This window comes from Staurois parvus, unplaced genomic scaffold (genome assembly GCF_062004578.1).
Source record: "Staurois parvus isolate SC_StPar_1 unplaced genomic scaffold, SC_StPar_1.0 ptg000380l, whole genome shotgun sequence".
Classification (NCBI taxonomy): Eukaryota; Metazoa; Chordata; class Amphibia; order Anura; family Ranidae; genus Staurois; species Staurois parvus.
This window is the reverse complement of record NW_028318176.1, coordinates 1485442-1499591: the sequence shown is the minus strand read 5'-3', so window position 1 is coordinate 1499591 and position 14150 is coordinate 1485442. Positions and strand designations below refer to the sequence as shown.

Genomic DNA, 14150 nt, shown 5'->3' with positions numbered 1-14150 from the left:
AGGTGAGGTAAGAGACACGGGCCACTGGAGAGGGAAGATAGGAGATACGGGTCACTGGAGAGGTGAGGTAAGAGACATGGGTCACTGGAGAAGTGAGGTAAGAGACACAGGCTACTGGAGAGGGGAGATAGGAGACACGGGTCACTGGAGAGGTGAGGTAGGAGACATGGGTCACTGGAGAGGTGACGTAGGAGACACGGGTCACTGGAGAGGTGACGTAGGAGACACGGGTCACTGGAGAGGTGATGTAGGAGACACGGGTCACTGGAGCGGTGAGGTAAAAGACACAGGCCACTGGAGAGGGGAGATAGGAGACACGTGTCACTGGAGAGGTGAGGTAAGAGACATGGGTCATGGGAGAGGAGAGGTAGGAGACACAGGTCACTGGGGAGGGGAGGTAGGAGACACGGGTCATGGGAGAAGAGAGGTAGGAGACATGGGAGAGGTGAGGTAGGAGACACGGGTCACTGGGGAGGTAGGAGACACAATTCACGAGAGGGGAGGTAGGAAACAAGGGTCACTGGAGAGGTGAGGTAAGAGACACGGGTCACTGGAGAGGTGAGGTAAGAGACACGGGTCACTGGAGAGGTGAGGTAAGAGACACGGGTCACTGGAGAGGTGAGGTAAGAGACACAGGCCACTGGAGAGGGGAGATAGGAGACATGGGTCACTGGAAAGGTGAGGTAAGAGACACGGGTCACTGGAGAAGTGAAGAGACACAGGCCACTGGAGAGGGGAGATAAGAGACACAGGTCACTGGAGAGGAGAGGTAGGAGACACGGGTCACTGGAGAGGTGACGTAGGAGACACAGGTCACTGGAGAGGTGACGTAGGAGACACGGGTTACTGGAGCGGTGAGGTAAAAGACAGGCTACTGGAGAGGGGAGATAGGAGACACGGGTCACTGGAGAAGTGAGGTAGGACACATGGGTTGCTGGAGAGGGGAGGTAGGAGACACGGGTCACTAAAGTGACGTAGGAGACACGGGTCACTGGAGAGGTGATGTAGGAGACACGGGTCACTGGAGAGGTGATGTGGAAGACACAGGGCGATGGAGAGGTGAGGTGGAAGACACAGGGTGATGGAGAGGTGACGTAGGAGACACGGGTCACTGGAGAGGTAACGTAGGAGTCACGGGTCACTGAAGAGGTGATGTAGGAGATACGGGTCACTAAAGTGATGTAGGAGACACGGGTCACTGGAGAGGTGAGGTGGAAGACACAGGGCGATGGAGGTGAGGTAAATACAGTATAATACCTTCTATTGTATGGATCTGCGTCACGTTGACATCATGTTCCCGGCCCCCCCCCCCCCCCGGGGCTGTTTTGTTGGTACGTGGACAGGTCTGGCATAGTTGAAAGACGTTTCCATAAAGCTTAGGAGCCATTGAAAGCCCATCCTACCTTGCAAAAGCCACCTTCATTTTGCTCATTTGAAATACAAGGCCGCCCTGGTCTTACATCATTAGACTAGTGACGGGATGTTGATGAAGGACCTTTTCCATCCAAGCTGGAGTTAGAGGTGCTCCCAGTACTGCACCTGCTGAGTACAACACAAAGCCGTGGCACAGCCTACCTCTGTCCACATACGGAATCTACACATCAAAAGAATTACGTAACCTGTGATGGACTCTAAAATGCAAAGCCCTTACCCCATGCCCACCTTAAAGACGGGAGAACCTCCATCATACAGCTACAAGTGCTTTGGATTTTATTGGCAGTGCGGACATGAACAATACACAGGAGACATGATATACAAGTGCACATAATAAGCAAGAATAACAAAAATAACATGTAAAAAAATGGAGTAATCTGCAATAATAAAGCTACAGTCCGATGGCCAGGAGGTCCCCAGGGGTGACGTTTGGGAGGTTCTCCTGACCGACGAGGACCTGGGAATCCATTGGCAGCAATGGCTTTTGGCTATTGATGTACTTGGCATTCTTGACGTGTTTAGTCCTGATGTGGTCACCAGACTTTGACACGTCTACACTCGAGTATTTGGCATACTTCAATATCTTCTGGTAGTTCTTTGGAAATATTTTACAAAATATGTGGAAGCCCCTGCAGAAGGAGCCTCGGCCAATCTGAGACCCTTTGTATGACCCCCATAGATACTTGTGGGAGGCCAACATTTCCTGGATTGCGTGTCTGGTTTGTGGACACGTCTCCCGCTGTTTTCCTCCTGTATCTCTGGATAAAGTAGACCATTTGACTCCGAGAACCACAAGGCGTTCCTCCTACACCCTTCATTTTGAAAGGTTTTTATTGCTGTTTGTGTCCCCTCTGGGGAAATTTAACCGGTGGCGGTCAATGTGACGGGGAACCCCAACGTTTGCAGTTGTCACCAGAAGAATAGAGGAGACGGTTTGCAATGGGGACACCTGGTGATAACACGTTCAGATATTTTCTCTGACTTCCTGCTGTGTCTCGGGGACCAGAACTCCCCAATGGGAAGGTAGAGGAGAAGTATCCCAGGGACTAGGACTCCCCAATGGGAAGGTAGAGGAGAAGTATCTCGGGGACTAGGACTCCCCAATGGAAATTGGGTCTCATTTATAAAGATGGCCGTCCACGTCTCTGGAGAGCACTGGCCTTGTTTATAAAGATGGCCATCCACGTCTCTGGAGAGCACTGGGCCTTGTATATAAAGATGGCCATCTACACCTCTGGAGAGCACTGGGCCTTGTTTATAAAGATGGCCGTCCCCGCCTCTGGAGAGCACTGGGCCTTGTATATAAAGATGGCCGTCCACGCCTCTGGAGAGCACTGGGCCTTGTTTATAAAGATGGCCATCCACGCCTCTGGAGAGCACTGGGCCTTGTTTATAAAGATGGCCATCCACATCTCTGGAGAGCACTGGGCCTTGTTTATAAAGATGTCCATCCACGCCTCTGGAGAGCACTGGGCCTTGTTTTTAAAGCTGGCTGTCTGTCTCTGTAGAGCACTGGGCCTTGTTTATAAAGATGGCCGTCTATGTCTCTGTAGAGCACTGGGCCTTGTTTATAAAGATGGCCATGTATGTCTCTGGAGAGCACTGGGCCTTGTTTATAAAGATGGCCATCCATGCCTCTGGAGAGCACTGGGCCTTGTTTATAAAGATGGCCATCCATGCCTCTGGAGAGCACTGGGCCTTGTTTATGAAGATGGCTGTTTATGTCTCTGGAGAGCTCTGGGTCTCATATATAAAGATGGTCATCTCCCTTACTGGAGAGCTCTAGGCCTCATTTCTAAAGATGGCCGTCATCCTCTCTATAAAACTCTAAGCCCTCTTTATAAAGATGCCCATTACAATATTATCGCCCAGTAAAGAGACAGGAGACTAGGAGGAAAGCTCGCCTTCTGGTGACGTGGCACAGTTGTATGTTTGTGGTCTACATATGACACATCCTACGGGTCTGCAATTTCCGAACAAAGCTGCTCCGGCTCTCCAGCCAACAACAACTCATCAGTTTTAAATGTCTTAAGTTACTGATCACAAGACAAGCTACATTTACTGGAGTATGGAAACCCAGGAGCCGGCATACAACCAAATAGTGACCCATGGGTGGGCCAGTATGGAGGTCTATCCCGTGGGTAAACCGGTATACGGTATGGAGGGCTGGTTCTGACTGTCCCATGTACGGTAAGGAGGTCTAAACCGTAGGTGGGCCAGTATATGGTATGGAGGTCTATACCATGGGTGGGCCAGTGTATGGTATGGAGATCTATACCGTGGGTGGGCCAGTGTATGGTATGGAGATCTATACCGTGGGTGGGCCGGTGTATGGTATGGAGGTCTATACCATGGGTGGGCCGGTATATGGTGTGGAGGGCTATACCGTGGGTGGGCCGGTGTATGGTATGGAGGTCTATACTGTGGGTGGGCCTGTGTATGGTATGGAGGTTTATACCATGGGTGGGCCGGTATATGGTATGGAGGTCTATACTGTGGGTGGGCCGGTGTATGGTATGGAGGTCTATACCGTGGGTGGGCCGGTATATGGTATGGAGGGCTGGTATGACTGTCCCATGTACGGCAAGGAGGTCTATCCCATGGGTGGGCAGGTGGTGAGGGCTGGTTCTGACAGTCCCATGTACGGTAAGGAGGTCTATACCGTGGGTGGGCAGGTGGTGAGGGCTGGTTCTGACCATCCCATGTACGGTAAGGAGGTCTATACCATGGGTGGGCAGGTGGTGAGGGCTGGTTCTGACTGTCCCATGTACGGTAAGATCTATACCATGGGTGGGCAGGTGGTGAGGGCTGATTCTGACTGTCCCATGTACGGTAAAGAGATCTATACCGTGGGTGGGCAGGTGGTGAGGGCTGGTTCTGACTGTCCCATGTACGGTAAGGAGGTCTATCCCATGGGTGGGCAGGTGGTGAGGGTTGGTTCTGACTGTCCCATGTACGGTAAGGAGATCTATACCATGGGTGGGCAGGTGGTGAGGGCTGGTCCTGACCGTCCCATGTACGGTAAGGAGGTCTATCCCATGGGTGGACAGGTGGTGAGGGTTGGTTCTGGAGGTCTATACCATAGGTGGGCAGGTGGTGAGGGCTGGTTCTGGAGGTCTATACCATGGGTGGGCAGGTGGTGAGGGCTGGTTCTGACTGTCCCATGTACGGTAAGGAGGTCTATCCCATGGGTGGGCAGGTGGTGAGGGCTGGTTCTGGAGGTCTATACCATGGGTGGGCAGGTGGTGAGGGTTGGTTCTGACTGTCCCATGTACAGTAAGGAGATCTATCCCATGGGTGGGCCACCATCCAAAATTGGGCAAAAATGTCAGCTGTTCTTTGGTGCATGAATCTTCTGGGAAAGGCCAGCAGGCTCTAGAATGAATGCCACATTTCCGTTGTAGAAACACTATGAATGTGGACTTCCAAATGTTACGATTGGATCCCTTGTGATAGTTTCGTATTTCAGGCTCACTGGTCAGCCAGCACCCTCTCCCCAGTGATGAAGACAGGCGGTGGTTGGGGGTGACTCTTCTGGTGTCGGAGAAGTTTGGTGTACTGTGTGAAGTCTCTGCCGCAGCCGGAGCACAGGAACAGCTCCTCGGCCGGGTGCGCCCTGCGGTGGGCGGCAAGCTCGGACTCCGCCTTGAAGCACTTGCCGCAGTCGTCGCAGGCGAACTTCCTCTCTCGGTTGTGTATGAGCTGGTGGTGGAAGAGGTCGTCGGTCCGGGTGAATGACTTGCCGCACTCGGAACACTTGTACAGCTTCTTGCCGGCATGGATCTTGCCGTGAGTGACCAGGCTGGAGCGAGCGTTGAAGCGCCTGCCGCACTCGGTGCAGCCGTACGGTTTCTCTCCGGTGTGGGTGCGGCGGTGGATGACCAACGCAGTGTTGTGGCGGTAGTACTTACCGCACTCCACACACGGGAAGAGCTTGATGCTCAGGGCATGCATGGGCTCGTGTCTGGTGAAGGCTTCAATGGTGGCGAACATATTCTTGCAGTTGGAGCAGTAAGTGGGAGTTAGGACCGGAGAACAGGCCACATTAGGCTCTGAGAGGGCTGGGGGCCCTGGTGGGCGCATCCTGCTCGACTCTGTCATATAAGCTCCGCCCTTACTAAACTCCGCCATATTGGACAGAGTGTACTGTGCTGGGGAAGGGTGTCGGGTGCTCAGGAAATTTCCGCTCCAATATGGCTCCACGGACCCCATGACTGCGGGATATCGCCCATCAATACGACCTACGGGGGGATGAGTGGTGGCATCCAGGAACTGGCCAATTGGGGGCGGAATACGATTCTCCATCAGGTAGGGAGCCTTGGCCACAGGAACTGCAGTCCTGGACTTTGGGAGGAGCTGAGTATCAGATGGACCTGTAGGGGAGAGGTCACTCATTGTTACTGCAGTCCTGGAAAACTCCACCCACAACTCCGCCCCCAAGAAAATCACCACCACACCCACCAAGTGTCTGAGATACAAAACTACACCCACAACTCCTCCCCCAGGAAAACACCACCACGCCCACCGAGTGTCTAAGATACAAAACCCCACCCACAACTCCTCCCCCAGGAAAATTACCACCACACCCACCCAGCAAGTGTCTGAGATACAAAACTCCACCCACAACTCCTCCCCCAGGAAAGTCACCACCACACCCACCCAGCAAGTGTCTGAGATACAAAACCCACCCACAACTCCTCCCCGGGAAAATCACCACCACACCCAGCAAGTGTCGAAGATACAAAACTCCACCCACAACTCCTCCCCCAGGAAAATTACCACCACACCCACCCAGCAAGTGTCTGATACAAAACTCCACCCACAAGTCCTCCCCTAGGAAAATTATCACCACACCCAGCAAGTGTCTGAAATACAAAACTCCACCCACAACTCCTCCCCCAGGAAAATCACCACCACACCCAGCAAGTGTTTGTTCGGGAAACAAAGCATAACCCCCTAGGTCACCTCAGGAGAAATGCTCTGGAATTAGACGGTGTGGTCGTGTGAAGGAGCACAATGTGATGATACGACGAAACTGAGCTGCATGGTGGAGTTGCCAGAAAAAAAGTCTTTACTGCGCCAATGACACAAAAAAAAGACTTCTGACAACTCCACCATGCAGCTCAGTTTTGTTGAAGTATTACTGTATTGTGCTCCTTGAAGCCATCACACTGTCTGTTTCCAGAGCCGCCTGGACTCCCCGAGGTCACCTGTGGGGGGTTTTCTTTGTATCCCGGACAATTCTTCCGGCCATTGGGGCAGCCATCTTTGTTGGTCTACCTGACCTTGGCTTGGTATCCAGAGATCCCTGAACTTTCCACTTCTTACTGACAGAAAAGCACTGACTGCTATATTCAAGGCTTTGGAGATCTCGCCTGCTCAGACCATCCATGTGACATGTGACACCGAACTCTACACACAGACACTGACTGCAATGTAAGAAGCCACAGATGTGGGGAGTGACCCTTTATGTGTCTGCAAGCTCTGGGGTGTCACATGACCGGAAGTACAGCTCTGTATGGGGGGGCTCTGGGGTGTCACATGACAAGAAGTACAGCTCTGTATAGGGGGGTAGGGGCTCTGGGGTGTCACGTGATGGGAAGTACAGCTCTGTATGGGGGGGCAGGCTCTGTGGTGTCACATGACAGGAAGTACAACCCTGTATGGGGGGCGGGGACTCTGGGGAGTGATGGGAAGTACAGCTCTCTATGGGGGGGCTCTGGGGTGTCACATAACAGGAAGTACAGCTCTGTATGGGGGGGCTCTGGGGTGTCACATAACAGGAAGTACAGCTCTGTATGGGGGGGGCTCTGGGGTGTCACATTACAGGAAGTACAGTTCTGTATGGGGGGGGGCCTCTAGTGTGTCACATGACGGGAAGTACAGCGCTGTATGGGGGGCGGGGGCTCTGAGGTGTCACATTACAGGAAGTACAGCTCTGTATGGGGGGGCTCTGGGGTGTCACATAACAGGAAGTACAGCTCTGTATGGGGGGACTCTGGGGTGTCACATAACAGGAAGTACAGCTCTGTATGGGGGGGCTCTGGGGTGTCACATTACAGGAAGTACAGTTCTGTATGGGGGGGGGGCTCTGGGGTGTCACATGACAGGAAGTACAGCCCTGTATGGGGGGTGGGGGCTCAGGGGTGTCACATGACAGGAAGTACAGCCCTCTATGGGGGGGTGGGGGCTCTGGGGTGTCACGTGATGGGAAGTACAGCTCTGTATGGGGGGCAGGCTCTGTGGTGTCACATGACAGGAAGTACAACCCTGTATGGGGGGCGGGGGCTCTGGGGTGTCACATGACGGGAAGTACATCGCTGTATGGGGGGCGGGGACTCTGGGTGTCACATTACAGGAAGTACAGCTCTGTATGGAGGAGCTCTGGGGTGTCACGTGATGGGAAGTACAGCTCTGTATGGGGGGCAGGGGCTCTGGGGTGTCACGTGATGGGAAGTACAGCTCTGTAGTGTCACGTGATGGGAAGTACAGCTCTGTATGGGAGGGAGGAGGCTCTGGGGTGTCACGTGACGGGAAGTACAGCTCTGTATGGGGGGCGGGGGCTCTGGGGTGTCACGTGACAGAAAGTACAGCCCTGTATGGGGAGCGGGGGCTCTGGGGTGTGATGGGAAGTACAGCTCTGTATGGGGGCGGGAACTCTGGGGTGTCACATTACAGGTAGTACAGCTCTGTATGGGAGGGCGGGGGCTGTGGGGTGTCACGTGACAGGAAGTACAGCTCTGCATGGGGGGGGCGGGCGCTCTGGGGTGTCACGTGACAGGAACTACAGCTCTGTATGGGGGGCGGGCTCTGGGGTGTCACGTGACAGGAAGTACAGCCCTGTATGGGGGGGGGGCTCTGGGGTGTCACCTGACAGGAAGTAAAGCCCTGTATGGGGGGGGCGCTCTGGGGTGTCACGTGACAGGAAGTACAGCCCTGTATGGGGGGGGGCTCTGGGGTGTCACGTGACAGGAAGTACAGCTCTGTATAGGGGGGCGGAGCTCTGGGGGTGTCACATGACAGGAAGTACAGCTCTGTATGGGGGGCGGAGCTCTGGGGCTGCCACATGAAAGGAAGTACAGCTCTGTATGGGGGCAGGCGCTCTGGGGTGTCACGTGACAGGAAGTACAGCTCTGTATAGGGGGGCGGAGCTCTGGGGGTGTCACATGACAGGAAGTACAGCTCTGTATGGGGGGCGGAGCTCTGGGGGTACCATATGAAAGGAAGTACAGCTCTGTATGGGGGCAGGCGCTCTAAAGTGTCACGTGACAGGAGGTACAGCTCTGTATGTGGGGCGGGGCACTGGGGTGTCACATAACGGGAAGTACAGCTCTGTATGGGGGGGAGGAGCTCTGGGGTGTCACGTGACAGGAAGTACAGCCCTGTATGGGGGGGGCGTTCTGGGGTGTCACATGACGGGAAGTACAGCCCTGTATGGGGGGGGGGGCGCTCTGGGGTGTCACATGACAGGAAGCACAGCTCTGTATGGGGGGGACTCTGGGGTGTCACGTGACAGAAAGTACAGCTCTGTATTGGGGGCGGGGACTCTGGGGTGTCACATGACAGTAAGTACAGCTCTGTATGGGGTGGACGCTCTGGGGTGTCACATGACAGGAAGTACAGCTCTGTATGAGGGGCGGGGCTCTGGGGTGACAGGACGTACAGCTCTGTATGGGAGTGTTGCTCTTGGGTGTCACATGACAGGAAGTACAGCTCTGTATTGGGGGTGTTCCTCTGGGGTGTCATGTGACCGGAAGTACAGCTCTGTATGTGGGAAGGGCTCTGGGGGTGTCATGTGACAGGAAGTACAGCTCTGTGGGGGGGGGGTGGCATCATGTGGGCGTTTCCCAATCTTGGCTCCACCCTTACCTGCAGGGTTTTGCCCCTCCTCCATCTCCTCTCTCCAGATTTTGGGGCTCCTGGAAGAACACTCAGCAGTCATGTGACCAGGAGGTTGCCCAGGCCCCGCCCCTGCCGTCTTTCTCTTGTCGGCTCCTCCCAGGTCCTCCATAACCTTTCCCCCCCGTATAGTGGCCCCGCCCCCCGTGCTCGTAGTCGGTGTCCGGCCTCTCACACCTCGATCCGATTCCTCGTCTGTATTCCCGACTCCCCGTGCGCGTCCACGCCGCTCTGTTCACACTGCGCATGTGCCCAAGATACCGCTCCATCCCCGCCCCTTCACGTCACTCTACATCCTGCAAAGCCCCGCCCCCGGGATGAGATCGTCTCAGTAAGGCCCCGCCCTCCAATCTCATCCCGTTGCATTGCACCGCCCACAAAGGAATCTACGCCCCTCCCATAAGGATTAGCGAAGGTAGAGGACGGCCGTTACAGCATAGCCACGCCTCCAGACATGGCAGTCTCCGCCCCCCTGGCAGATTTAAAGTGGTACGCAACCCTAAAAACAGAAATGTGAGCTGAGCGATGATTGGATGTCAGGCCTGCAGCGGGCGTATGCTCTCCTCTCCGGGAGGACCGTCCTGACCAATCACAGGAGCCCATCTCCGGGGCAAAGGTCACAGATCCTTCACCAATGGTGGGAGTCCCTGCTGGTCACGTGACCCAATCTGCTATTCCACACTGGCAATGCTGCTGTGGCCCCTGTGCTCCTTCCTCCAGAGTGGGGGCGCTCTCATCCAGGAGGGGTGATTCTAGGTTGCTCTCCGGGGGCCCCACCCCCATACACTGCAATCTCCGCCCCCTGTACATGCAAGCTCCACCCCCTCATCACAACATAATAGAGTGGTTATCAGTTTCTGTATATATAGCTCCGCCCCCATACCAGGCTCCACCCCCAACAGGTACCCCCATACCAGCCCACCCCCCCCACCATGCTTCATCTGAGGGTGGGTCCATGAAGGGTGTTGGATGAAGAATGACCCCAAAGCAAATGGGAGGTAGCAGAGCCCACTGTCACGATCGCGGCGTCAGACCCCAGACCTTCTCACCAAACTTGTGACCGAAGGACCGGCCGATCTAAAACCGCGATGTGACGTGCGTAACAATGCCACACCCAGCTGCACCCTACACAGCGATTTTCCAGCTAATGGTCAACTGATCGATGTGCCGTCAGCCTGAGCGATCGTTACTGGGTCGGGTTAATTACGCTACTAACCCTTCACTGCCACCACCCCTTTTTGTACAAAGAAAGGGGAAACTCTCTATCAAATATACACTGTAATGGTTGAAAAGTCGTCTGTCCAATACGGTCACCGCAGGCCGATTGGGCAGAGAAAACAAACACAGTAGCGTCTCTTTAGAGGCAGGAATTCGTAAATTGCAATTAAGCGCTTTAGAAACAGTTTAACACTTTCAGAAAGAAAGATTTATTACTAAAAGAGTCAAACAGGTGCAATAAAATATTTACAGAAAAAGATGTAACTAAGATATATATATATATATACACACACAAAGAACCATAGCACAGCAGAGAGATAATAAGAAGGAAGTTAAAGGGTTACGTTACTTGCCATTTAAGCCTTTGATGTAAGCCAGTGGTTCTTAACCTGGGTTCGATCGAACCCCAGGGGTTCGGTGAGTCAGTCTCGCGGGTTCTGCGGAGGTGAAGACCCACACCTGACTCATACGATTCGTGCAGTAAATATTCATTATTATGTTTTTGTTTTTGTGTGAAAATCATGTTTTAATGGTTTTGTTCTTTGTTCTTAACGGTTTTGTTCATTTTGTGCACCTATGTATAAATATATACCTATGTTTTGAATTTTAAAAATCATATTTTATTTTTCCAATTAAGAAGGGTTCGGTGAATGCGCATATGAAACTGGTGGGGTCCAGTACCTCCAACAAGGTTAAGAACCACTGATGTAAGCAGATCCAAGTTGCAGAGCAGAATGGTGCTTTGATCTCCCGCTGTTACGATGGAAAAAATGGGAGAAGTCTTCAACTTAACTTTTTAGGCCTGCTAGCCTGTGTTTTAAAGTCCCCCAGCAGGGGGGTGGCTCTGAGTAACTGCCCAATACTCTGTTTAGGGAGGGATCACCGGGCAGACTCTGAATTAGAACCAACATCTTCATAATTCATGATATGAAACATAGGGGACAAACTGACTTGAGGAATGTTCATTTAATTCTGTCACCTACGTTGCTAGGTTTTATGAGGTTACAATCTCTTTCAATTCCTGGGAAAAGCTGCCTTATCTTGGTTACGAAGTGAGAAATTACACATGTTCTTGGGCAGCTAGGCTCTGTCTCTCTGGGGGGGCTTTGTAGCTCTGGGCCCCCTGCTGCTCTACCTGCCAGTGACACTTTTAACACACACACATCTGTCACTGTGCCTCTCAGGAAGGGATGGGGAAGGAGAATGAGAAATGAGACACACAATATATACTCCGTACCAAGATGGAGGTGCCTACAAAATGGTTGAACTGCGTACTTCACTGTTTTGTGCAGTTTTTGCGACACCCACACCCCCCACCATGCTTCATCTGAGGGTGGGTCCATGAAGGGCAATGGAAAGTAGCAGAGCCCACCCCCCCCCCCACCATGCTTCATCTGAGGGTGGGTCCATGAAGGGTGGTGGATGAAGAATCACTCCAAGGCCCATGGGAGCTAGCAGAGCCCACTGCTCCCTATTCCCCCCCTCCCCCCAAACACTCTAGCTGAGAATGGGTCCATGATCAGGGCAGAGACCAACACCACCCCCACCCTACCGAACAGCAGCAGAGCCCATGTCTCAGCTATGGATGGTTCCATGTGGGGTTTCGGTTGCCTGATGGACAGTAGCAGGGCTAACCGCTCCCCATCCCCCCCCATGCTGCAGCCGAGGATAGGTTCATGATAAGTCTTAGGAGGAGCTCCAGACCTCGGACAGTAGCACGGCTCACACTTCCCCATCCCCCCCATGCTGCAGCTGAGGATGGGTCCATGATAAGTCTTAGGAGGAGTTCCAGACCTCGGACGGTAGTACAGCTCACAATTCCCCATCCCATGGCTGTACTACAGATGAAGCCTTGTGGATCAGATCCTCATAATGATGAGTATGAATAGAGAACGTCTTGCCCGGATAGCCACAGAATGGCTCATTATGGCCGTACATTTGATCAAGCCTGGTGATGAAGACCTTCCCACAAAACATCAAAAGATCTGCTGTGAGGCCATGTCCCCACTATGAACCCCGTCTATTACTCCTGCCAGTACATTGACCATCCTACCATCAAACACCACTTGGATCATCATGTGGAACAGCTTCTGAAGACCCAGATAGACATCAACAGGGGGGTGATAATGAAGATGATCCATCTGAAAAGGTCCACACGGCTCATCACAGCCATCGCCCTGATGGTCAAGATATTGCACCACATGCCTGAAGGCCTCAGGACCATACCTGACACTACACCTGACCAGAAGCATCTACCTCGGATGTCAACCATTGCACAAGATATGATCGGAGACCCACCTTGGTCGTTGAGCTCTTTACAGACAGGCAAGACTACCTGAGAACCTTCATCAGGACTCTTTACAGTTCTTATTTTTTTGGATACAAACTTCCCCCGATCCTTCTGTCCAATCGCTATGAAGAGATTTAAATGGGAAAGAATAACCCCCACCACCCCAATCCTGGAATGGCTTGTGTGCCTGAAAGTTAAGTTGTGCCAATGGAAACCTTCACCCTGGTAGGGTCACCCAGTCAAACAAGTCTTAAGGTGATGGGTCAGACTAAGAGTGACATCCCAGTTGTGGTAAGTTTGGTGAAGACCCTTTTCTGTTCCCCCATGACTGTCCTGTGTACAAAGCCAGCTCCATAAAGACATGGATGACCAGTTTGGTGAAGACCCTTTTCTGTTCCCCCATGACTGTCCCCCGTGTACAAAGCCAGCTCCGTAAAGACATGAATGACCAGTTTGGGGAAGAACCTTTTCTGTTCCCCCATGACTGTCCCCCGTGTACAAAGCCAGCTCCGTAAAGATATGGATAACCAGTTTGGTGAAGACCCTTTTCTGTCCCCCCATGACTGTCCCGTGTACAAAGCCAGCTCCGTAAAGACATGGCTGACCAGTTTGGTGAAGACCCTTTTCTGTTCCCCCTTGACTGTCCCGTGTACAAAACCAGCTCCGTAAAGACATGGCTGACCAGTATGGTGAAGACCCTTTTCTGTTCCCCCTTGACTGTCCCGTGTACAAAGCCAGCTCCGTAAAAACATGGAGGACCAGTTTGGTGAAGACCCTTTTCTGTCCCCCCATGAGTGTCCCGTGTACAAAGCCAGCTCCGTAAAGACATGGCTGACCAGTTTGGTGAAGACCCTTTTCTGTTCCCCCTTGACTGTCCCGTGTACAAAGCCAGCTCCGTAAAGACATGGCTGACCAGTATGGTGAAGACCCTTTTCTGTTCCCCCTTGACTGTCCCGTGTACAAAGCCAGCTCCGTAAAGACATGGATGACCAGTTTGGTGAAGGACCTTTTCTGTTCCCCCATGACTGTCCCCCGTGTACAAAGCCAGCTCCATAAAGATATGGATGACCAGTTTGGTGAAGACCCTTTTCTGTTCCCCCATGACTGTCCCCATGTACAAAGCCAGCTCCATAAAGACATGGATGACCAGTTTGGTGAAGGACCCTTTCTGTTCCCCCATGACTGTCCCCCGTGTACAAAGCCAGCTCCATAAAGACATGGTGACACTGTACTGCTAGGGTGACAGTATGTAAAAATATATATAAAAAATAAAATAAAAATGTAAAAAAAAAAAAAAAAATTGTGAAAA

General features: G+C 52.8%; 1 protein-coding gene across 2 annotated transcripts; it reads right to left on the bottom strand.

The window, feature by feature from the left end:
* Positions 1–1687: 1687 nt before the first annotated feature.
* Positions 1688–9629, bottom strand: LOC149455967 (uncharacterized). 2 transcript variants are annotated; one of them, XM_089685619.1, is made up of 2 exons: positions 9511–9629; positions 1688–5807 (listed from the first exon to the last, which is right to left on the bottom strand). In XM_089685619.1, exon 2 carries the CDS (start codon positions 5737–5739, stop codon positions 4906–4908), a length of 834 nt encoding a protein of 277 aa, XP_089541745.1. In that variant the 5' UTR covers positions 5740–5807; positions 9511–9629; the 3' UTR covers positions 1688–4905. The 2 variants fall into 2 exon arrangements, with proteins under 2 accessions (XP_089541745.1, XP_089541744.1); XM_089685618.1 differs by lacking the exon at positions 9511–9629 and adding an exon at positions 9304–9463.
* Positions 9630–14150: the final 4521 nt, after the last annotated feature.

Excerpts from the sequence above, each read along its gene's own strand:
- LOC149455967 (XM_089685618.1), bottom strand. The coding sequence starts at position 9,445 with ATGGAGGACCTGGGAGGAGCCGACAAGAGAAAGACGGCAGGGGCGGGG. Across the intron at positions 5,808-9,303 it reads GGAGGGGCAAAACCCTGCAG|GTCCATCTGATACTCAGCTC; the intron begins GTAAGGGTGGAG and ends TCTCCCCTACAG.